Here is a 25,527-nt window from a genome sequence, read left to right on the forward strand (position 1 = left end):
TTGTAGAGATGGGGTTTCACCATATTGGCCAGGCTGGTCTCGAACTCCTGACCTCAGGTGATCCACTCGCCTCGAACCCCCAAAGTGTTGAGATTACAGGTGTGAGCCACCGTGCCTGGGCCAAAATCAATTGCACTTTTAGCCGTTAAAAATTAAACCACAGAACATTTAGGAAAAGAAAGGGGGTTAGGTGTCTTTATCATCTTTGTGTGGGCTAAAGGACTTTTTTATTGGAGACAAGGTCTTGCTGTGTCACCCAGGCTGGAGTACAGTGGCTCAGTGATAGTTCACTGTATCTTTGAATTCCTGGGCTGAAAAGACCTTCCTGCCTTAGCCTCCCAGATAGCTGGGACTATAAGTGTGCACCACCATGCCTGGATAATTTATTTTTGTAGAGATGGGGTCTATGTTGCCTAGCCTGGTCTTGAACTCCTGGTCTCACACAATCCCCCCCACCTTGTGGGTCGGATCCCACATTCTGGGTTCCTGACTGTACTGGATGTTCTAGTTGGTTCCATTTTCGGCTTCAGCTTCTTAGGTTCAATGACACTTTTCCAAGTCACTGCAAAATGGTCTCTAAGAGCCGTGCTTCCTTCAAAGACACATGGCTGGTTTTTACATCACTACTACTAGTTTCTCTAGACTTTTTCTTAACTCTGCTGGTTATTTCCTTAAACAAACTGCTTTTAATTTAGCCTTTTCAGCTTGTTCAGAGAAGAAAATATGTTTTCTCTATCCACTTGGTTTTCTTAAAAAAAAAAAGTGGTAAAATATACATAAAACTTTTAACAATTTTTAAAACATACAGGTCTGTGGCATTAAGTACATTCACAATGTTGTGCATCCATCACCACTGTTCGTCTCCAGAACTTTTTCATCTTTACCAATGGAAACTCTGTACTCATTAAACATTAACTCCCCAATCCTTCCCGACTCCCCAGCCCGATAGCCAGCATTCTAGTGTCTTCAAGAATTTGGCTAGATACTTGATATAAATGGAATTATACAATGTTTGTCCTTTTGTCTATTTCACTTAGCATGTCTTCAAGGCTTATCCATGTTGTAGCATGACAGAATTTTCTTTTTTATAAGGCTAATATTCCATTGTGTATATACATATATACTCACACACATATTTTATCCATTCATCTGTCAATGAACATTTGAGTTGCTTCTACCTTATGACTGTGAACAATGCTAAAAACATTGACAAACAAATGTGTCCATGTCCCTGCTTCCACTTCTTTGGGGTGTATACCTAGAAATGGAATTGCTGGATCACAAAATTAATTTTTTGAGTATAGTTTAACCACTACACTGTTATCCACAATGGCTGTATTTAACATTTTCACCAGCAACGTGCAAGGTCCTTTGAGCAATTCCAGTCTTTTGCCCATTTTTTTGTTTTTGAGTTCTTTATATATTTTCAATATTATCAGATAAATGATTTGCAAATATATTCTCCCATTCTGTGGGTTGCTTTTTCACTGTTGATAACGTCCTTTGAAGAACAATTTAAAAACTGTTTATTTTTCTTTTGCTGTACATGCTTTTGTCATAACATTCAAGAAATCATTGTCAAATCCAATTGTGAAACTCTCCGTTTTCTTCTAAGACTTTTATAATTTTCCCCGAGTGAATTTTTGTATATTGTGTAAGGGTCCAACTTCATTCTTTTTGCATGTGGATATCACATTTTCCCAACACCACTTGTTGAAGACTGTCCCTTCCCCATTGACTGAGCTTGGCACTTATGTTGAAAATCACTTGACCATGTATGTGAGCAGTTATTTCTGGGCTATTGTATTCCATTGGTTTATATGTCTGTCTTTATGCCAGGACCACACCTTTGTGATTACTGCAGCTTTGTAGTATGGGTTTCCTTTTTCATTTCTGAAAGATACACACTTCATCTAGTTCATGTTGAATTCTTAAACCCCCCTTGTTTTCTGACAAGATTAGCACTCTCTGTAGTACCAACTTTAGTTAGGACCCAGGGACAGCTGTGCACAGAGGACTAGATAACAAGCAGGTAAGCCATTCCACATGGTGTCTGCTTTCTTTGGAAAAGAAAAGGCCCAGTCACTAGAGTAAAACTGTATGCCTTTATTCAACATAGAATGAGTCAGTAAAATACGGTTTGTCCATGTGCAGAAACATTATACATTCAACTTTGAAGAAGGTAGTTTTTATACGACCAAGGAAAAAACAGCCTAAAAGTGAGAGGAAAAAAGACGATAGTGAGGAGCTAAAAGGCAGAGTTTATTTGTCAAAGTGCTAAGGCCTATGAGCACAAAGATTTTAAGTGAGTAAGAATTACATAGGGTCATTTCTTCCATTCCGACTTCTCTAGGTGCTGGTGAAGGGTGCGATGCAGTCATAGAATTAAGACAGGTTTAAAAAAAAAAAAAAACATAGGTCAAAGCACTTACAGCTAAGTTTTTTTTTTCCCCCAAATTTCTAGAGTTTCATTTGTTGTGTTCTCTAGATCTCTCACGAATTCTAGAAATTTTGTGAATTCTCTGAGAACAAACTTGTTCTTTAATCAGTACATTATTAGAGAACAAATTAAGATGTTTGCCCCAACCTAGAATTTGTCTCCTTATCTAACAAAAGGGTAACCAATCCAAGACTCTGGAAGCATCTAATTAACTTAAAATGTGTGCAAAGTGATTACAGGTAGGTTAAGCTGGGGTCACTACTGAAGAAGTCTCCATACTGTAACATGCCTGAAAATCTAAAACGAAAAGAACTACTGACTTAGGGTCAAAGCCCAACTCTATTAAATTTCCAAGCTCTAGGTATCTGAAGACATTAGATTCTGTTTTTAAAAAGAATGTAAAATTTTACGTATGATACTTTCCATAGGAAAGACATAAGCTGTGTGTAAAATAGTTCTAAAGTATCTTCAGATATTTTGGTAACACTTAATGCATTGCTTTCTAACTGGGCTAATTTGAATCTTAAATATTTAAATAGTTTGAGAATCCCTGATTAAACTTAATAAAAGTATTGACTCAAGTTGGTCTAATATAGTGTTTAGGAAGCCAAGTTCCATTTCACTTAACAGACAGAAGTGCACTAATCCTGATTAGTGGCAAAAGCCACCACAGTTCAACAGAAAACTATTCCTTATCCCACAGAAATGTCTCAAATCAAACTACAGGTTACACTCATGGCAATTCAACATTACATTAAGTGAATCTAAAATCTTAAAAGGAAATCTCTCAAAAATGGAATAAGCTACTTAATTCAAAGTTTACTTAAATCCATTTAAACCAAACTCCAGGTTATCTTTCTTCTCCCTAAGGCATCCTCTAGGTTTTACAACTAAGAAGAAAATCAGGATTTTAAAAAATTCCCTTTAGGTTCTTTTGGGTTGGAAGCAGCACGAAAAGTGAGGTGGAAGTTACTCTTCAGGAAAACCCACTATTTAGCCACAGCCCAGTTCCAAGTTGATCATTTCTGGCTCTTTTCCTGGTTTCGCTTTTCCTTCCTGTTACAAGATCTCCTTTCAGGGAATCCCTTTTTAGGTTAAGGCAGAAAGTTACATGGAAGTAGTCTATATGGTCTCTATGAAAACAAAACAAAACAACCCAACCTATTGTTAAAGGTTACCAAGTATTAGGAAAATGGAGGACGCTCATCCTCCTGGTTCCTGGACAGAGTTGAAACTACATTACACAGTGGAATACACCAAATTCTTCTTTGAAAAGCGCTAGAGTCCTGCTGAAGTCCTTTTTAATTCCAGTTGTGACTTAGGACAAAAAAGGAAAAGCCACTCCTACAACATTAGAAAAGGACATGAAAGTAATTTTATCCATTATGGAGAAAACTGGGATGCAACAATTCCGAATGAAGAGATAGTTACTTATCATCTATAAGATGAAAATCGTGTTTTAAGAAAAAGTCCCTTTAGCTTCTTTTAGGTTTGAATAGTGACAGGAAAGCTGCGTTATTTACCCAACTGTATTTAAAAGGGTTTAACAAAACACTAACTTACTGACCTAAATTAACTACTGACAGAGAATGCTGTTGGCCTGCTTCTAATTTAGATGTCAGAGATTTCTTGAAATTTCTATAGACGACTTTAGCTATTCCAACAATAGTTTTCAAAAAAAAGTGCATTTTATTAAGATGGCTCATTTCCACACTTTTTTCATCTAGGGACCTTCTTTCTTCATGTATGTGCCACTGCTGTGTCCAGTGTCTCAAACACTTCCATTTCATAACTCATTTACATTTTCGACATATCTTGGGAAAAAGGTAGCATTATTACTCCTTGAGTCTAGAACTAGAAACATGCTGTATAGTCACTACTTTAGGAAAACCTTTCTGCAATTTACATGACTATTTTTGCTTACCTTTGCATAACTAGCACTTTAGTAGTGCTTAGCACACAGTAGGTGCTCTACAAATATTTGAATTAGTAAATAACATGATTTGTACATACAAAGTTAGACTTCTAAAGACCAGTTGAGGTCAAGCAATCTCAGAAGCTATGAACACAGGTTTCTGACTCTGTGAAGTAAATAAAGGGTAGCTGGGGATCCAAGTTGAAGGTATCTTGTCTTCTGGTATGTTGTTCTTTCTCCCTCAGGGGCAGACCAACTCTACTTGCAGGCACCCATGTCATCATCTGAATATAAATTTATCTTCCCATGAGATAGGAGACCCATCTAAATAATGATAAATATGTACCAGAAATGGGGAGTCAATCTTTGTAAATGGTCATTATGGATTAGTTTGTACACATTTAAATATTTTATCTTCATTCTTACTATATATGGAAATTATGAAGATGCTGATGTTCCCTGAGACTTAAGAAGTTTCCTTTAGAAATAGCACATTTTCAGTTAAGATCTAGACTGCTTTTCTCTTGGAAGGCTGAATTATCTCCAACGTCTTGGGACAACCCAGATATTTGACATTCCAGTATTTGAAAATAAAACTGTCTTTTAAAAGCCAATGTAAAGAAAAAAGCCAATGTATCCTTACATTAACTTCCAAAATGTATTTTTTCTTTTCAGTGAAAATAACCACAGCTGGGCAATTATGGGAACCAGCTAACTACAATAAAATCAGTTTTATGGGTCATCAAGATACATTCTTGAAAATCTCACCTTAACAACTTTTCTTCTAGGTCATCAATGATTTGATATATTATTCACTTGTTCAAAAATAGGCTACTTTTCTTTATGAAGACGATGTAGGCACCATTTTGCTCCTATCATATTCTAAAATCAAGTATTTACTTTGCAGCCACAAAATGAGTTCTTATGGATTAGACAGTAGTCTCGGTATGGGCTTATAGACAACCTCTCCTACCAACTGGCTCAGACCTCATTTCCATAGCTACCCTTCCTGACACAGGGGAGTTCAAAATTCAAGTGTTAAATGCTGAAATAGAACCTAATCAAGGCACAGGTGTTTCTCTTCACACTAATCTCCTAGCTCTTTGACCTCTCCAGATTAGACAGGCAGGAAGGACATGACTGGCTATGAAACTCACTTCTGAGAGAACTGGGAAATGGAAAAAAAAATTTTTTCTATCATCTTCAAGAGACTATTTCTTCACACACCCCTAAGGCCTGGAAAGTGGTGGTGGCAGTAAATGTCTGCTAATGAATTAACCACTGTGGAGAAAGGAAAACTTATTTTTCTCCCCCGAGAGATTTCCTTACCATTCTTTGATTGAGAAGCAAACAATGGGCACATTAATAAAGAGGCTGCACCGCATTTCTTCACTTTTCCAGTAATGTTAGGGGGTTAGGAGACAAAACAGATTAAGGGAGAAAACATGGAGACAGACAGATAAGGAAAATTTAATCAGTTTTACTTAAATTCTGAAAGAAATACACTACCCTGATTTATCACCAAGTTCCTCATTTTGCTCTCTTCCATACAATCTGTGGGAACCATCCCATAGTAGTATAAGGCAGTAACTGAGGACCCTTACCCATGCCACTCTCAGATGTATGTCAAACCTCAAGATTCACCAAAAAACTCCAAGGTTTTTATTTTCACTTTTAATGATCTTTTACTTAATAATAAAATGAAAAATAAGAATATAGGAATACATACAATCTATATACATATATTTATTGCAAATACTTAAAATTCTTATGTAAAATGATTTTCTATATTTGTGAAAAAATATGACTTTTAAATGGTGTTGACACCAACTTCTCTGTACATACCCTCAATTCCAATGTTAACAATTCCTTTAAAAGGCAAAAGACACAAAAGTTTAGCATTTACCAAACCAGTCTGTACAAACCTTATAGCCAGAAGGGAAAAAAATAGCTTGTGGTAAATAAGTCAATTTTCTTTTAAAATAAAAAATAAACCCCAAAACTATTCCCCTTATTGCATTTTTCTGAAATAATCTGAGTGTCTTTAGAGTAACTTCCTTTGAAATAATTTGTGCCTTAACAGAGAGGTCCTACATCAAACATACCATATATGAGAAATTCAAAGTCTTCCACTGTCACTTTTTACAGATATTAAAATATATATTACTTAAAATATATTACTGGAAAGCTATTTTTAAAATTGATCTTCAATAGTTGTATCAAATGTAAAGCATTAAAAAAAATAAAGTAACCAAGAATCTACGAAGCTATTGCTTCAACTTTAGGAAATGTTTTACCTACTGTTCTCTTTCAATAGGTGTGTAGGTATTGAAACATGGTAGGAAAGGCCCCTGCCTATCACCATGTTTCTCAAAGTCTCTTTGGACTATTCTATAAATTTAGCTGAAAACTACCCTTGGCCAAGTTACTTACGTAGCACACTGTTGTAATGAGATGGGGAGACTTTTCCCTCCTCGCTATGATGTGAAACCTCTAGGTCAAAGAGAAAACTCTGGCACTGCTCACTGATAGTGAGTTCTAGAAATAAAAAGCAGTGTAATGACCAGAGAAGCCCCCCGACTCCTCACCCCCATTACAGCAAATCACTTCACCAGAGAGTTATTTACTGCTCTCTAAGGTGGAGAAAGGCAATAATAAGCAACAGAATGTTAACTGTCAGGTCATTAACATGTATGACTTTGCACCTTCACCTGGAAGGCAATGAGGTCTTCCTTTGGCTATTTAAATCTGAGATAAGCTCTAAAACATGTACATCTGTATGCTTTCACAGCCCAATAAGTATGCTCTCTCCACCCCAAGAAAAGTTTCCCATTTGCCAGCTCTTATTCTTAGAAATGTTACACGAAATACCACAGAGAGCTTCAGTATCTTGCGCATAGGGGTCATGGAACAGAAGTAGGACAAACAACTCCAGGCTATTTGGCTTTACTTTCTGTTTAATAGGATGGAGAATTCTAATTCTTCAAAATTAGTTAAGATTCAGGGAGACTTCTTTACTAAACAACTTAGAATCTTTATAAACAAGACTGAGGCTATATTATTAATGCTGTCTCCTGGGGTGACCTGCAGTGGAGGACATCTAAAGGCTGGAGAGGGGTGCACGGGAGGCGTATGCATCAGGCATAATGCCTGACTAGTCACTGGAAATAATGCCAGGTCATACCCTAAGAAGAAGCTCAGCATTTATTAAAACTTTTCAGATCGGGTTGAAAGGTAAAACGACTCAAAAACTAAGGTAAAGATTGCTTTAAAGGTGCTGCTGGAGTACCCTACCAATAATTTAAAGGTTTTGTTTCTACTGCTTCATTTTCTAAAAGGCCAGATTGTAATGTTTTTTTTGTTGCTGTTGTTTTAATTTTCTGTTCAGCTTTTAAGATGAATGGCTTTCCACTTGAAACCTGTGTTGAAACAAACTGATAAATAGATTGGTATTCAAGTTACTACCCAAGTAAGAGAATTTACCTGTTCTCTTGTCTGGTCAAGATTGAGGCAGTGTTATCTAGTTGGCAATATCTGTTTCAGGAGCATTCCTAAATGCAAGTATTTAGCTGAGTATTATTTGTTAAGATAAGCTGGTGAACAGCAATGTTTAGGACCTATCGAGAAGAGCCGGGGTCAAGATGAAGAGGCACAATATGGTTTGCTCTCTAAATGGACTTAAAAATCCCTGATACCTTTCCTCCTTTCCTAGTTACAGTCTGTTCATCCTTAAGTCAAGGGAAGCACAGAGGAAAACCTTTCTGACAGGAAAGGGATAAAGCAGAAAAATCACTCTCATCAATCCAAATTGGTAACTGACATTTAGCATGGAGTCAATTCCAAAACTCTCAACCTCTTCCAGCACGCTGACCAGCCCTCAGCCCTGGCACTAAGGTGGAGTGAAGGGGTAGGGCAGGGAGAGTTATACTCAGCAACAGATCTCTTTAAACCCTTATTGGATTGCCCAAGGTACTGAATGTTTGGGAGAACCATTATTTCTGTTTTCTACCGGTTCTTGGCTTGAAGATATACTCCTTATCCCCAATCCTTGCAGCCTTCTTATCTCTTAGCTGTGTGTGTGCTGGAAGGGGGAAAGATGGACAGACATATTGTACTGACTGAAGCTGGAACACAGATATTAATCCTATATTGGCCTTGGGCCACAAAAAACCCAGAAGTGAAAAGTGAAAAACAGTGAAGTGAGTTTCTTATGGGGCGGAGCAGGGGCTGTGGGAAAGCATTAAAGAGTGTGTGATGTGGGAGTGGGGTGGGCAGGGGTAGGTAGTAGAATAGGGGCAAAACATAGATTATTGCCTGTTTTCTCCTAATCTGGAATGTGACTTAACAAGTTTAATCTGTTCTGCATTTTATAAATCTCACATCCTAAATATGAGGGACAAATACAACTGTACTATGTTGCATTAACATTTGTACTTTACACATTCCAAATCAGGAGACTTGAAATCAATATGCAAATGATGCAAACTGACACACCCCCAATAAATACAAAATTCTGTTAAACTGCAGGTTTAATGTTCCTTAACCATGACCTAAATATTATGTACTCACAAATTCTTCAGTCACTAGAAAAGGATTTAAAAACAAAAAAGAAAACAAGAAAGAAAAAGAAACTAAAACCACCAACCAAAAAACCTTTAGGGCTCATTTTCCTTCTTTTCCAGTTGTTCCCTTAGTCATTCACTGAGGCCCCCTTGCATTAGAAATTTCTAGTGCTCAGACAGCAGTAATCCAAACAAGGGCTATATTTTCTAAAACAGGAAAAGTGTCTTGTATTGTCTATGTGTGTGCACATACACGTATGTGTAAAGTAAGATATAGTAAGATGATGTCATCCTGTTCAGATGCCTGGGAGGTCAAAGCAGGTTGAACAGAATGAACAAATGTGGCACTGGTGAGCTTTTCTACCTGCAACAACAGCTGACTATCAAGCACTAGGTTAACAGGTTGGGAGACAAGAGGAAAAGAGAGGTGACCTTGTTCTAGTGTAAAAATTGTTTTCCAAAGTTCTTCACGTTCAATTTAACAGTTTCTGTGGTTTCACTCCCCTTGCTCAACAAGATGTAGCTCAAATCACCCAATCACTAACACTCTTCTGTTCATTTTATATTAGTAGTTCAAAATTGTTAGGTACCACGAATGACTAAGTGCGGGGGTAGGGTATTTTTGCTGGAACTGTTGCACTGCACAGCCTGTAACAACACAGGGGTTCCCAGAGAGGCACTCCCTTCACGGACTACATTCACTGTCTCAGGGCAGGGGGTGGGATCAGGGAACAGCAGGGATCCATAAATTCCAAGCAGATTGCTTGGCAACAGTACTAGACCATGGAAGCCAAGAACCAAGTCAGGGCTTTCTGAGTCTGAGACACTACCTGTGAAATGAATTCCTTACCAAAAATTTCAATTTAAGATTCCACCTAAGGTAAAGGGACTGAGTAAAACCCTGAATCCAAGTCCTGCAAAGGCTGAATAATCTATGAACAAGCTGCGGCCAGACTGTCCAGACAAAATCAGTGTGAATGGCCATTTCTTAGACCATTCCTTCACTTTCCTTTTCCTAGCTTCCTAGGAAATGTCAGAAGGGAGACAGCTTCCTTTTACCATGCTGGCATTAAACTTTTCTCAGTCACAAGTAGTAGAACATAAATCTGAATTCAAAGTAACACATTATTACCTAAACACTTGGAAAAATGTTAAACAAAATGTGACATATTTACATGATTTTGTAAGTGCAAACTTGTCACAAATTCACAAAGTCTTGCTTGACTTAGACTTACTATACAAGGTGCTCTTCCTCTAAAATGGTAAAGATCTGTACTTTGTATTCCTGATTAAGTAACATCTGTCTCTGAAGACAACTGAAACCTACTTGTTTATTTCTGTGATTCCAAAAGGATGCAAAAAACCCAACTGGTCAACCCTTCCCTTCCCGCTCCTTTACAGTGTATCTCTTTCTAGTCTCATTACCGAACAACAAGGCAGGAGACGCACAGTTTGGAGGGGCCAATGCAATCATCATGGCAGAAAGCGCCACAGCCTTTGCACATGATCATGGCTTTCAAGCGGCAGTAACATTTCGAAGGCGTGCCCTCTATGCTGTTCTCCTCAGGGAAGGCCTGAACAGGCATGGTCTGGCCATGGCTGCTGGGATTCATAGCTTGGCTAGCAGGGATAGTAGTGACAGTCACTGAAAATGACATGACATCACCTACATTGCTAGATACCTGGCTACCTGGTACAGCAGAGTTATGGTCCATGTCAGATGAGGTGGAGACATTGATCATGCCTCTGTAGCTTGGCCCTATCTGGGTGGGGCTTCCATACAACTTCGGGGTTTGCAGGGGTGGAAGGAGTAGGGGCTGGTGGGTGGGGCTGTCTGCAGGCAGAGGAAGAACAGTAGAATTGAAAAGCTCGGGGCTGCTACGGATTGTCTTACCTCTCACTGCATGAGCCATCTGCTTCTGTGCTGCCTGAATTAAATCTCTGGCTAAGGTCTTTTCATCAAATGTCTGGCCTCTAGGGAACAGGTAATTCTCCTTACTTAAAGTGGTTTGCTCATTCACTGGTATCTCAGGCTTCACATTCTTGCTAGCTAAGCAATCACTGGTAGATACAGTTTCCCTGCTGTGGGGTGCTGAACTTGTGTCACCCTTGCCAGCACTCTGGGAAACCTGGGGCTCCTCTTTCACCATGACAGATTCCTGCTCATCACCAGTACTTTCCTCATCAGTGTCATCTTCTTTGCTGCTGCTACTCTCTCCTGTTGCATTTTTACAGTCTGTATATCCCATTTTCAAGGCTTCAGTGGGGCTGCTTAGACAAAAACGGTCTTCAGGGTTTACAGAATGGGTCCTCCTAAAGCTCTCTGAGCCCCGGCCATAGGTAGAAATATTCAGTAAGTAGTGCCCTGCCATTGCAGGTTTGGATGTCCTTCTGCCAGCAAAACCCAGCATGAACCTCTGGCTTGTGGAGATGTCTTCCAGCTGGAAACCTGAGTGAGCGAAGTTGAACTGCGAGGGCGGCACAACTGAGAGAAGATTCTGCCTCCGAACCCTCTGAATGAGAGTCTGAAGGATCTGATCTTGGGTTGCTTTACTTAGTCCTTCTTGGTATTGGTGTGTGTCAGCGCTGGAGTCCCTCAGCTCCTTAGCTGAAAAGAGCTGAAGGGGCCTTGGAACCTGGGGGAGCTGCTTACTTTGCAAGGTTTTGCCCAGCTGCTGCTGTGTAGCTGGATGGGACTGTCTCTCATTAACTTCCACTCTGGTGCTATTTTCTGTTGTGTTGGTACCTATAAGCGCTCCCATCCCCCTTTCCTCTTGAGTAGTCAGTGGAACCATTTTCATTTCAACTTTGGTGAGAGGTTTAGGCAGAATTTGCTCCATGGGAACATCTTTGCCTTGAAGCAGCTGAGTAACTAAAGGATTATTAGCAGGAATACTAGAGGTTGGTCTTAAAGTGGGTCCATTCATGTTTAAAGAAGTTCCTGGGGTTTTAAGGCTAGAAGCTGCTGGCAAAGTGCTCGAGGGTGGAGCTGATCCAGCAGGTGCTGTAGTTGCACTGACCTGCGGTACAGGAAACTTTTCTAAAGTGGCTGTGGTCAATAAAGATGTTAAAGGGGAGGGAGTTACAGCCACTGGCACACTAGCATCTGTCTTTGATGAGGCTGAAGGGTTAGGTATATTCTTACTAGGACCTGCTTTGAGCTCGACTGTGCCATCAGCTGCAAAATGAACAGGTGAGGCACCTGAGATTAGAGCAGGACCTGTTGGAGAAGGTGCTTTCTCCTGTCTGCAACTACTGGGCCCTTGTGGATGGCTGAGAGAGGCCACTGTGGCTGTTGCCCTGGTGGGGTTCAGTTTTTCATTATTCAATTTCTCTATGTGGGCTGGTGATGGGACACTTGTGCATGCTCCACTGATGGCAGGTGTTGGAGGCACTGGGGGGGTTTGCTGTAGTTGTGCTCCAAAGACACTATGAGGCTGTGCCTGGCCTGGGGTGGTCTTGGTCTCAGACTGGGGCTGAGTCTCTGGACCACAGGGTAAAAGCTCTCTCGTACCTCCCCTGCTTCCAGTTCCTGCCAGTTCCAGTGTGGGGCCCTTTCCAGTTTCACTGACTCTGTCTGAGCCTGGACTGCCTCCTCTAGCAGTCTGCCCTTCACCACCCTCTCCTGGACCCTGTCCACCCCCTGGGCCAGGTCCTGGAATGGTCCCTCCAACTGAGGCGGCTGCAGCAGCTGCGGCGGCAGCGGCAGCTGCTGCCCTCTGTGCTTTGACCAGTTGAGCTTTTGCTTTGATGTCTGCAAGAGTTCTGGCTCCTGTTCTGTTAGGACTAGTGATGGAGACTGGAAAACGAGCCCTGGGAGAGACCTGCGATGGATGAAACGGCATGGGGGAGATTCTGGAGACCGGGATCTGAAAGAAGTAGAGGGGAAAAAACAACAGAGCTTAGTTTTCATTTCTAAGAATAACAAAACTTCATTAGCCCTCACATTTTAAAAACAGACGAACACTACAGTACCTGTGACAAACATGGGTGGTCTATGGCCGAGAGGCCAAACCTTGGAGACAGTAACACTAGTTTGTCTCTAGAGTCCTTACATCCACTTTTTCTATTGGTGCCAAAGACAACTGCTTCCACTTTCACCCCAAATCCCCACACCTCTTTTCCTATCTCAACTCCCTCCTAATGTCACTATTACAAGTGCTTATCATGATACAAAGCTTTCTAGGGCATTTGCATTTTTTAAAAGTGTATTTATGTTTGAGAAAGGAGAGAAAAGCAAGCAAGCCAGCCACCCATACCACTACTGTCTTTTAGTTCTTAGCTTTACTACCAAGGTCCAGGGGGAAAATACTTGCTCTTCTCTGTTCTACATACACACACACACACACACACTTGGGCTGGATTATCTCAAATTACACAGGCTTCTAGATAGCACTGGAAGGAAGACAATGTGTGATGCATAGGAGCCCCCACCATGCCCACATATAAAGGAGTATGTACATAATGTTTACCAGCCATTCTCATCTCTGGCTGGTATTATATTTACTTGTGCAACCTTTTAAAAATATATATGCTCTGGATCCTATCCCAAAAACCACAAATTAGAATCCCCAGGACCTAGGAATTTTTTTTTTTTAGACAGGGTCTTGCTCTGTCACCCAGGCTGGAGTGCAGTGGTGTGATCTCAGCTCACTGCAACCTCAGTCTCCTGGATTCAAGTGATTCTTGTGCCTCTGCCACTCGAGTAGCTGGGATTACAGGCGTGGGCCACACGTCTGGCTAACTTTTGTATTTTTAGTAGAGATGGGGTTTCACCATGTTGGTCAGGCTAGTCTTGAACTCCTGACCTCATGTGATACACCTTGCCTTGGCCTCCCAAAGTGCTCAGATTACAGGCATGAGCCACTGCACCTAGTCTGAAAAAGTCTGGCCTATGGTAACTCCTGAGGGAGACTCCAGCTCAAACAAACAAAAAAAAAAATGTGTTACTAAAAAGCTACTTGTGAGATTCTGATGTCTATCAGGTTTGAAACCACTGATTTTCTTCTTTTTTTTTTTTTTGAGACAGAGTTCTCTCTGTCGCCCAGGCCGGAGTGCAGTGGCACAATCTCAGCTCACTGTAACCTCTGCCTCCCAGGTTCAAGTGATTCTTGTGGCTCAGCCTCCCGGGTAGCTGGGATTACCGGTGCCCGCCACCACGTCCAGCTAATTGTTTTGTATTTTTAGCAGAGATGGGGTTTCACCATGTTGGCCAGGATGGCCTCGAACTCCTGACTTCAAGTGATCCACCCACCTCGGCCTCCCAAAGTGCTGGGATTACAGGCGTGAGCCACCATGCCTGGCCGAAACCAATGATTTTCATACAATAAAATCAACATGTCTGAAACAAATCTGCCTTCTGTCCTGAACAATACTTTGAAAGCTATTAGAGTTACTAATAATGCATCAAGATGTGGACCCTTCTAGTAACTGGTTGAGTTTATAGGAACAAACAACTGTTAAGATGTTCTAAAGCATTTAATTTTAAAAAATTAACCCACTAAACCCTAAGAAAATGCATGCCATTTTTCTTAACGTTCTTAAATTAAGAACAATAAAGTCACTAAACATTTTTCATTATTTGCAATACTAATTTCTCAAAAGGTCAGTAGTCCTCAAAAATTGATTCTCTATAATTCCGAAGTTAGAGCCACGGGACTTTATAACAGAGTATATGTCTTACATCAGGAAATCTACTTAATCTCTCTAAGAGCTAAATCTATTTCACATCCAATTCGAACAAGCCTAGATAGTATATTTACTCAGCACATAGTATTTTAGAGGCTGCCTACAGTAAGAAAGCAGCAGTTATTGTCCTTTATTTTTATCATATGAAAGAAACTGCAGGGGAAAAAAATGAAAAAAAAAAGATAAAACTAAAAAAGTAAATACAAGAAAGGTGTTTAGGGGAATTTACATAGGGACAAACAACTTTACATAAGAATACTCTTGAGAGTAACACTGTACCTAGCATAATACATGGTATCATAATAACATAATCATTAACAATAACATGTTGAAATCAAATAAGAACCATTAAAAGTGGTTAAAATGAAAGGTTTCAGTATCTAAAAATAAGTTTCAGTTACTTATGTGAATAGCCCTATTACCTGATTATGCAGAATAAATCATATCTTCTTTTTAAGTGCAAAACCACTCAAAGTTGTCCAGGCACTGATAACAATTTAATTTACTGAGAAGCCCTACCCCGGGAGAGCAGAGAGATTCAATCCTTTTCTTTTTAAGTGTACAGTCATCCCTTGGTATCCATGGGGGATTGGTTCTAGGACTCTGGAAAATATCAAAATCTGAGGATGCTCAAGTCAAGTCCTTTATATAAAATGGCATAGTATTTGCAGATAACCTCCACATATCCTCCCATATATTTTAAGTCACCTCTAGATTACTTATAACACCTAACATAATGTAAATGCTATATAAATCATTATACTGTATTTTTACATTTGTATTGTTTTCCAAATATTTTTGATAGGTGGTTGGTTGATAATATAGAATTAACCTTGAGGATGTGGAACTTGCTGATACAGAGGGCTGACCGTATATGGAATGTAAAACATATAATGTGCATGTGTGTGTATATAATTTTTATATACATATGTATGTATATAAAAGTAACTAACTTGTAACATTTATACTACATTGCAAATTTTGTTTTCTACTACTACATTGTGAATTTTGTTTTCCACTTAAATTTCGTTTCAAAGGTTTTGTTCTGTTATAAATTACATTAAGCTTTGTCTAAGACAGCAGTACTTGAGATAGGGTCTAAGGGAAGAGAGTTACTAAAGACACTTCTGGAAAAGTCTTTTTTGAGGGAGATGAAGAGGGAGAAGAAAGGAAAAGAATGGAAAAAAGTAAAATTATATTAACTTGGTCACAGTGGATTAAAGTTTCTGTGTAATCCCTCTGGACTAGCAGAAAGCAGACAGAATATGATGTTTACAGGTGAGGAAATAGAAATGATGGGTCTTAGCAACATTTATAGCAAAACCTAAACAGTTACTCAGCTCTTAGGTCTGGAGATAAGCTGTGAATGACATTAAAGAAAAGTTTCTAATATTTTTATAAAAAAGAATAGTAAAAGTGATTAAAACAAAAATCAGAATCTCTGGCAATGCATGTTAATGGTAGAAAAAAAAAACAAAAAAACAAACCATAGATTCTTAAGTGCTAAAATCACCAATCTTTAAGAGCAATGAACTGGCTGGGCGCGGTGGCTCACGCCTGTAACACTAGCACTTTGGGAGGCTGAGGCGGGTGGATCTTGAGGTCAGGAGTTCAAGATCAGCCTGGCCACCATGGTGAAACCCCTTTATAAATAATTATTTTAATTATTTGTAAACATACAAAATTAGTTGGGGTCGTGGCTTACGCCTGTAATCCCAGCTACTTGAGAGGCTGAGAAAGGAGAATTCCTTGAATCCGGGAGGTGGAGGCTGCAGTGAGTTGAGACTGCGTCACTGCACTCCAGCCTGGGTGACAGAGCAAGACTTCATCTTGGGGGGGAAAAAAACAAGCAATGAATAAAAAAGTAATCAGAAGTGGCCCATGCCTGTAATCCCAGCACTCTGGGAGGCAGAGGAGGACAGGTGGCTTGAGGTCAGGAGTTTTTGAGATAGGATCTAAGGGATCACTGGTCAACATGGTGAAACCCCATCTCTACTAAAAAATAAAATTACAAAAATTAGCCAGGTATGGTGGTGCATGCCTGTAATCCCAGCTACTCAGGAGGCTGCTGAGGCAGGAGAATCCCTTGAACCTCGGAGGCAGAGACTGCAGTGAGCCAAGATTGTGCCACTGCACTCCAGCCTGGACCACAGAACAAGACTCCATTTAAAAAAAATAAAAAAATAGGCGGCGCGCGGTGCTCAAGGCCTGCTCAATCCAGCCCTTTGGGGAGAGGCCCGAGACGGGCGGAATCACAGCGTCAGAAGATCCGAGGACCATCCTGGGCTAATACGGTGAAACCCGGTTCTCTACAAAATATAAAAAAACTAGGCGGGGCGAGGTGGCAGGCGCTTGTAGTTCCCAGCTACTCTGGAGGCTGAGCCAGGCAGAATGGCGTGAACCCGGGAGGCGGAGCCTTGCAGTGAGCCTGAGATCCGGCACTGCACTCCAGCCTGCAGGCGACAGAGCAGACTCCGTCTCAAAAAAAAAAATAAATAAATAAAATAATAATAAATATAAATAAATAATAAATAATAAAAATAAAAAAATAAAAAAATAAAAACAAAAAAATACAATGAGAATGGGTCAAGTTCTAGTAAGTGAATCTTTCCAAGGAATACTTCCTGACAGGACTAATTTTGGTTCACCTAAGTTAAATAAAAAGGGGGGAAAAGTACCTTTACTAGGCTTATTTTTCCATTTATATCCTAATGAGTATATCCAGTGCCTTGGCTCTTAAATTCCTTGGCAAGAAAAATAAACTATTTATTAAATGAATGAACTGCAAAATGATATTAAGCAAAAGCCAAAGTATTAATAAATCTTTAAGATCAGAAGTAAAAATGTGTTTGGGTTTTAAAGGGCATTATATATTAAGATAGTCAAAGATACTGCCTAGAAGAATTTGGAAGATTTGACATGCAACAATATACGGCTAACTGGAAGTTAATCACATGCTAAGCAGTAGAGCTTATCAAGACTATTCCATCTTATTAGTGTCCCTCAAGTAACCAGTAGTGACAGAGGATAGCCACACATATTTCCTTTAATAGGAGGGAGCTAAACGTAGTTCCTGATTCACAGAACATCAAGTCAGTTATGGTAGCAAGAAAAGGGCCAAAGTAAACTAAAAAATCTTCGTACTCTTGGTACAGAGATAGGATCCTTTGATTATACCAATAGTCTCCTCATGCTTAGTCTCACATTTCTTATTTTGTCATATCAGACAATAATTTCCATGACGGTTATAAGATTTCCATAACTGTCTTAAACTCAATAATGGTGGTTATTGTTAATACTTCTGCTTATAAAGGGGCCACACTGTCTGGGGGCATGCATCACAGACTCCCTGTAAAGGAACTGAAGGAAGCCCAAGATTCTTCCACCCTGGGATTGTGATTGTGTCAACTCTTCTCTGCAATATCTGCGCAAATCCTGGCCCAAAAAATCTAAGAGGTCCTGAGGAGACAGTAGGATAGCTGGCTGTCAATGTTCTACAGAGGCTGAGAATTATAACTAACTTTTTGGAAGTCCATTTAAATTCTATTTGGTCTAACTCTTAAGATTCTGAGATCAGTTGCCTCTGAGCTCGAGTAGTGAGAATGGGGCTGGTTTACATTAGATGCCCAGGTACCTTCCTTATGCAAACACCAGTAAAGACCTGTATGTAGGACTGCAGTTCTAAATGCCTGTCTATCATTTTATTTGTGTAAGGCCATAGTTACATACTTACCAAATATATCCAACTGCTTCTGCATTAAGAACTACCACAAATTACTTGAAATTTAGTAGATATGACCAAAAACATAGGGTTCACACCATCTCTCCTTTTCAATTCTCTCCATTCTCTTACCTTGAGAGGTGGTACTTTTCGCACCTGGACTCTGTCCCCTCTACTGAGAAAGGGCTGTGGTGAGACCTGAAATGGCTGCTGGTGCTGGCGATTCTCAGTGACACGTGGCCTCTTCTCCCAGCTCACAGGGGCCTCTTCTTGGGTAAGGGAAGACTTCCTCTTGAGGCTTTCTGGGCTCTGATCAACAAGAGTTGTTAGAGGTTCTTTCATAGTGGTCTCTTGTGGACCTGCTTCTGCTGTGGGCTTCGTTATTGGTTTTTCAATCCCAGGACTCTTGGGTTTGCTTGGCGATGTAACTAAAGATTCTTGGCTTTCACTTTTGTTATAATTAGAAGCTGTGGTGAGATGATTCTTCCCAGATTCCTGTTCAGCAAAGGCGACTGGCTTCTGCTCCAAGAGATCCTCATCCTTTGGGCACTTGATGGGAAGAATGCTGCTAAACTCATGTGTGTTGAGAGCTGAGGAAAGCAGGGGCTCTGTAGATGTGGAGAAGTTCGGCTGCACTTCACCTTGGCTTTCACACTCTTCTCTTCTGCCTGGTGATGACATCTGCAATGCTTCTTCTTTACACTCTGACTGGGGGACTACTGGAACTATTCTGATAAGAGAGGCCTCTGACACAGGCATGGATTTTGGTTGTTCAGCTGGGGTTTTCTTTACTTTGGGATCGCTGGGAGAAGCTGTCAATTTCTTAGAATCTTCAAGGCTCAGGCCAGAACTAAAAAGGGGAAAAAAGAAATATTCTAGTTGAGAAATAGCCTACGTTGTTGAAAGCATTCATTAATACAGATAATGGGGCCGGGTGCGGTGGCTCATGCCTGTAATCCCAGCACTCTGGGAGGCCGAGGCAAGTGGATCACGAGGTCAGGAGATTGAGACCCTCCTGGCTAATACGATGAAACCCCGTCTCTACTAAAAATTCAAAAAATCAGCCAGGCGTGGTGGTGGGCACCTGTAGTCCCAGCTACTCGGGAGGTTGAGGCAGGAGAATGGTGTGAACCCGGGAGGCGGAGGTTGCAGTGAGCTAAGATCGTGCCACTGCACTCCAGCCTGAGCGACAGAGAGAGACTCTGTCTCAAAAAAAAAAAAAAAAAAAAAAAAACTAGAGATAATGGAAGATGACAATGCCTAGGAAAACCCCTGAGACAGCAGGTATTCTTCATGTATTATCTTCACTATCATTAGTAGTGAAAGCTCTGGAGTCAGAGTGCCTGGATTCAAATTCTGGCTCTGATACCTACCATCCCTGTGATATTAAGTAGATGACCAGCCTTCTTTACTTCAGTTTCTTCAACTGTTCACTAGGTTTAATTACTTCATAGTGTTGCTATGATAATTAAGTTAATCCATATAAAGTACTTACCTAACACATAACGAAAGCTCAGTAATGGTAGTTATTATTATTACTTCTGCTTATAAAGGGGCCACATTGTTTGGAGGCATGCATCATAGACTACCTGTAAGGGAACTGAAGGAAGCCCAAGACTCTTCCACCCTGGGATTGTGATCAACTCTTCTCTGCAGTATCTGTGCAAACCCCGGCCCAAAAAATCTAAGAGGACCTGAGGAGACAGCTGGCTATCAATGTTCTATAGAGGCTGAGAATTATAGCTGAGTTTTTGGAAAGCCCATTTAAATCCCACTTGGTTTAGCTCTAAAATTCTGAGATCGAGTGTCTCTAAGATATTCTGAGGGTACAGTTTCAATGAGATTCCCATAATGTGGCTTGGCTAAAAGCTACGCTAATCTGTAAAGGTCATTAGTAACTCTTTTTAATGTTTTAGAATATTGTACAACATGTAAAATCAATGAGCCTTCTTTGGTGACTTTGAAGAGTCAGTACTGTGCTTCTGAGATGGAATGACTCGGGACAAAACTGGGCAATAATCAAAAACAGTCTTTCTATAAATGCTGACAGAAATTAACAGTTGACAATAGAAAGACCCATGAACTGTTGTAATGCTCTATCTGCTTAAGAAGGAGAGATGGGCCAGGCACAGTGACTCATGCCTATAATCCCAGCACTTTGGGAGGTGGGCAGATTGCTTGAACACAGGAGTTTCAGACCAGCCTGTGCAACAGGGCAAAACCCCACCTCTACAAAAAATACAGTAATTAGCTGGGTGTAGTGGCATGTACCTGTAGTCCCAGCTATCAGGAGGCTGAGGTGGAAGGACCGCCTAAGCCCAGGAGGTTAAGGCTACAGTAAACCATGATTGTACCACTGCACTCCAGCCTGGGGGACAGAGTGAGACCCTGTCTTTAAAAAAAAAAAGAAAAGAAAGAAAAAGAGAAAAAAAAAAGGAGGGAATGAACAAATATTTGTAGAATTACTGCTACCTGCAATAATAGTCTAAATGTACAAAACATCACTTCTATAGCTCAATGCTCATACCAAAAATGTAGAAAAATCAACTTATAGAACTCTTTTTTGAGACAGGGTCTCGCTTCGTCGCCCAGGCTGGAGTGTAATGGCGCAATCTTGGCCACTGCAACCTCCACCTCCCAGGTTTAAGCGATTCTCCCACCTGAGCCTGGGTCTACAGGCACGCACCACTATACCCAGCTAATTTCTTGGTATTTTTTGTAGAGATGCATTTTGCCATGTTGCCCAAGTTGGTCTTGAATTCCTGGGCTCAAGTGATCCACCCACCTCAGCCTCCCAAAGCACTGGGATAGAGGTGTGAGCCACCCCACCCGGCCACAGTTTATGGAACTCTTAATCTAATGACTGTGAAGAAGACGGATAAATACTACTTGGAGACAAGGAAAAGGAGCACTTAGTTTTCAAGCTGTGGTTACAGGTCTCCTTAAGAGCTGCCACTGGTGTGCAGAAGGAAGGAAGGGAGACTAACAAGTAGGAGTCCAGGTGTTCAATCCTATTTCAAACAAAACATCTCCTTTACCATCTATTTAAATGTCCTATTACAATTTCATTGTTGGACCTTTTGTTGAGGGGAAAAAACTGATTTAGGCTACAGCCTCTTTTAAACAGAATTTATATCTTTATTCAGCTATGTACATCTCCCAGAGTGCCTTTTACAGAGGACAGGCTGTTTAATTACAGGTTGGTTCTAATAGTCCACATTAAAGAATTCCTAAGATTCCTTAGTGATTCTGGATAGCTACATTTTGGGATAATTAACTACTATAAAAAGTGGACAGAACCTCAGCATTCTGACCAGGAGTGGTGGCTCACACCTGTAATCCCAGCACTTTGGGAGGCTGAGGAGGGCAGATCACCTGAGGTCAGGAGTTCTAGACCAGCCTGGCCAACATGGTAAAACCCCAACTCCACTAAAAATACAAAATTTTCCAGGTGTGGTGGTACATGTCTGTAATCCCAGATACTGGGGAGGCTGAGGCAGGAGAATTGCTTGAACCCGGGAGGCGGAGGTTGCAGTGAGTCTGAGATTGCACCACTGTACTCCAGCCTGGGCGACAAGAGTGAAACTGTCTCAAAAAAAAAACAAAAAGCGAACTTCAGTATTCTTCTATCTTATAAAGTAAACCAGAAGAAAAGCCAATCTTTTCAAAGAAAGGGACTCCTAATTCAAGGTTTTTTTTTTTTTTTTTTTTAATGTTTCTTTTTTTTTTTTTTGAGGACAGGAATTTTGTTCTTTTGCCAGGTGGAGTGGCAAATGGCACAATCCTGGCTCATGGCACCTCCGCCCCAGTTCAGTTTAATTCTCCACGCCCAACTAATTTGCATTGTTTTAGTAGAGACGGCGGTTTCACCATGTTGCTCAGCTGGTTCTCAACTCCAGCCCTCAGTGATCAGGCCCGCTCGCCTCCCAAAGTGCTGGGATTATAGGTGTGAGCTACTGCGCCCGGCTAAAAAATTTATTTTTAAAGAAGCCATGTCACCTACAATGACAGTTTTAAGGGTAAAGGATTATGAATAATCTAATTCTGTGAATCCGTGATTCATAATAAGAAAAAATTTCTTCCTAAAGAAGAATCAGTGAGACAAAAAAAAAAACAAAAACAAAAACAAAAAAACAGAAGGAAACTGGGGCCTAGATCTTCTCTGAGGGTAATGAGATAAAGCACTACATGACATATATACAGGAATTAACATTTGGTTTATAGAACCTGTCTTAATATTACCTCTGCCCATAGTAGCTTTCAAAGAATTGTTCTTTCCATGGCTCCACTTTTTTCTCCTTCTCAATCTCTTGTCGAATTCTCACCTGCATCTCAGGTGTAAACTCACCTGCAATGTACCCAAAAAAGGATATTCAATAGAAAAATGCTATTTGCAACATGTAACTATTTATAAATCATGAAAGACTCATGCAGGAATCAGAATACTATCACGTGAAAGTAACAGCAACTCCCCAAACCTCCTCACTGTGAAGGAGGACCTAAATGCCATTAGGTGAAATAAAAATATGTTTGCACACCACTCCATGTAGCTTTCAGTACTCAGCTGAGGCTGACACAGCCTTTTCTCTGGGCTTCCCTGTGGTACCTTCCTCACGCTCCAAACATCACATTCCATACAGATTTATCTCTTACATAGAACTTGCAATTTATTTTCCACTAAAAGAAAAAGTGATGTTCTTTCAATAAACTATGCCACTGGGCATTTTTACTATTTTAAAGTTCAGTTTCTCCAAGGCAACTTAATTTTAGGCTTTTTATGTCTAACTGCATAAAGAAAAGCTATGGTCCTACTTAAAAGCATTCGAGATTCCAGTAAAAAGGTAGGGAGTTATTCTGGAGTTGTCGGTTTTCTAATTGTTCCAGAAATTGTACCAGGCTAATGCTCTAGCAAGAAGATACTCAACATGCCAAAGACCCAGCTGCTCTGAATATGCCATTTATTTGCATATACTACCAACCACCTCAATCTTTCCCACTCCATCAGCAGAGAACAGTGAATGTGCTTGGTAGGCCATCTTCAAACTTGTGGCTCAGATAGGCTGCTCCCTTTTATACTCTAATACCCAGGACATCAAGGAATAAGAGGTAGAAATGGCAGAATTTGAAGTTTAAGACCTCCTGGGGGTGAGAAGAAGGAGAGGAAAAGTGTTAGAGGACCGTGGACATCACAGTCATGGGCAAAGGATTGGGAAAAGAGGGATTTGGCTGTCAGAATCCAACCCAGAACTCCTGCTGTTGAGTCTACTGTGTATCTGAAAATGAGGAATAAAATGTACTGAACCCTGTTCACATATATACAGTGTTCCAAGTTGCTGTTCATAAAATATGATCACATGACTATAGGTACAGCAGTCACTTGTTTGCATGTTTAAAAAAAAAGTTAACACTGATAATAATAATCGCAGTATCACTGCTGACAGTGCCTACTTGCAAAAAAGTGGGGACTGAGGAAGTAAATCCTTTACCAATTTATTGTTAGTTAAAGAAAGGTACCGGTAGAAATGGTATGTTTTAATCTTTCCAAAAAAAATGGGGGTCTCTGCCCCAAAAAAATCTGTAGGAAAAAGAAAGGTCCAAAGTAATCAGAGCAAGAGATCCCTTCTACATAGAATTTCTTCTAAAAGAAGAGGATGGGAAAAGTCAACAATTTCAAAAAACAATCTAGATTATATATTAGCTCTTCATTTAACTTAATTGTTAGGGAGCTGACAGAAAATAAACGATGAATAGCATTCCTAATGTGTTCCTTACAAATGTATATATTTTAAAGTCTCTCACACTTGTTTAAGGCTATTCTTTGGTATACAACTTTTCAAGTGCTATTTTTTATTCCATGTATACTGAAAACAGATATAATAAAAATAATTCAGCCAGTGGTTTTACTTACGTCTGCGTATTAGAATCGTTTGGGAAAACTTTGAAACAAACCAACAAACAAAACCAATAAAGCTCTGACACTAACCCAGAGCAATAAAAACAAAATCATTGACAGTGGCATCTGCACATCAGTATTTTTTAAAATACCACAGGTGTTTTTCAGCTGTAGAGGTGAAGAACTGCTAGTACTGACAGATACTACATGCAGTGCCCACACACAATCAGTCATTAGAAGCATGGCACACATGGCAGACCAGTGATCATAGTCAGTAATTTTTGGTCATGATCCATACTTACTACAATGTTCTGACTGCCAATTAACTGTCCATTTCAAAAGGCTGAATTTTATATTATATGAAATATAAAATATGATATATATGAAATATATGATATATATGATTGTATGAAATATAATATATGAAATATACCTTAATGAAGTGATCTTTTAAAAAGCTCTCACTGATTGCTTTTATTGTTAGTTTTATTGAAGCTAGGCAGTAATAAACAGGTTATCTCACTGCTTACCAAACTGGGATGCAGAGCACCATAAAGTGACTAGTTCTACACTCTTATTAGGGAGCCTAATAAAATTTCAGTTCCTAGGCATTAATGTAGAATTGCTGAATCAGAATCTTTAGGAGCAGGGCACAAAAATCTGTATTTTTTAATTTCTTGGAAGCTTTATATCATTAAAGAAACATATTGCTGGACTCCATCTAGTGTTAACCTGGTAACATAAGCACTAGATAGAAGTCTAACATGTTTCACACAGGATAGTTGATTCTATCCTATCGTAACATCCTGTTGTCCTTTACCTTCCAAAACTGCTTAAATTACCTGATGAGGAAGAGAGGTGTTCTGGGTGCACACACCACCTGGGAGACATATTAGGTAGAGCACTTACCTTCTGAGAGTCTTTCCTTCCAGCCTTGGGCTGCTGAAGTGAAGAATTCATTGTTAAGGGCTGAGCCATTTAACTTCATTAAACCATCTGGACCAACCTGGGTCAAAGAATAAGCCAAGGAAAGCTTACAAAGAAAGTGAAAGGTATCATGTGGTATTTGACTTTCCTTTCATTTTAGAAAAGAATGTATATATATTTAATTTTATAGAAATATGAATATCTCATCCTATGTGCTTATTCAGGACAACTCTGTTATTTAATGTAATATCACTTTGTTCTAAAACATTGCTTTCCTATTCACCTCTCCTCACTCCTCTCTCCATTCACACCCATTCCCTAATAATTAAAAATCTACTCACAGAACCACACATAAAGTGCTGGAACAACTGGCTATCCAAC

The 25,527-nt window shown here is 39.9% G+C and overlaps 1 protein-coding gene across 6 annotated transcripts in view; it reads right to left on the minus strand.

The window, feature by feature from the left end:
- Nucleotides 1–388: 388 nt before the first annotated feature.
- The window catches only part of ASXL2 (ASXL transcriptional regulator 2), a 160,583-nt gene continuing 135,444 nt past the window's right edge, over nt 389–25,527 (minus strand). For 3 of the 6 annotated variants that reach the window (XM_017876854.1, XM_017876853.1, XM_017876859.1), the window contains 4 exons: nt 25,129–25,225; nt 22,569–22,674; nt 18,459–19,176; nt 2,087–12,786 (listed from right to left, as the gene is read on the minus strand). In XM_017876854.1, the coding sequence (XP_017732343.1) occupies nt 10,339–12,786; nt 18,459–19,176; nt 22,569–22,674; nt 25,129–25,225 (3,369 nt within the window). In that variant the 3' untranslated portion in view covers nt 2,087–10,338. Of the gene's footprint in view, nt 12,787–18,458; nt 19,177–22,568; nt 22,675–25,128; nt 25,226–25,527 lie in introns of all 6 variants that reach the window. The other 3 variants (XM_017876855.1, XM_017876858.1, XM_017876856.1) reach the window with 3 other exon arrangements.

Source organism: Rhinopithecus bieti, unplaced genomic scaffold, assembly GCF_001698545.2.
Source record: "Rhinopithecus bieti isolate Rb0 unplaced genomic scaffold, ASM169854v2 scaffold_7681, whole genome shotgun sequence".
Taxonomy (NCBI): Eukaryota; Metazoa; Chordata; class Mammalia; order Primates; family Cercopithecidae; genus Rhinopithecus; species Rhinopithecus bieti.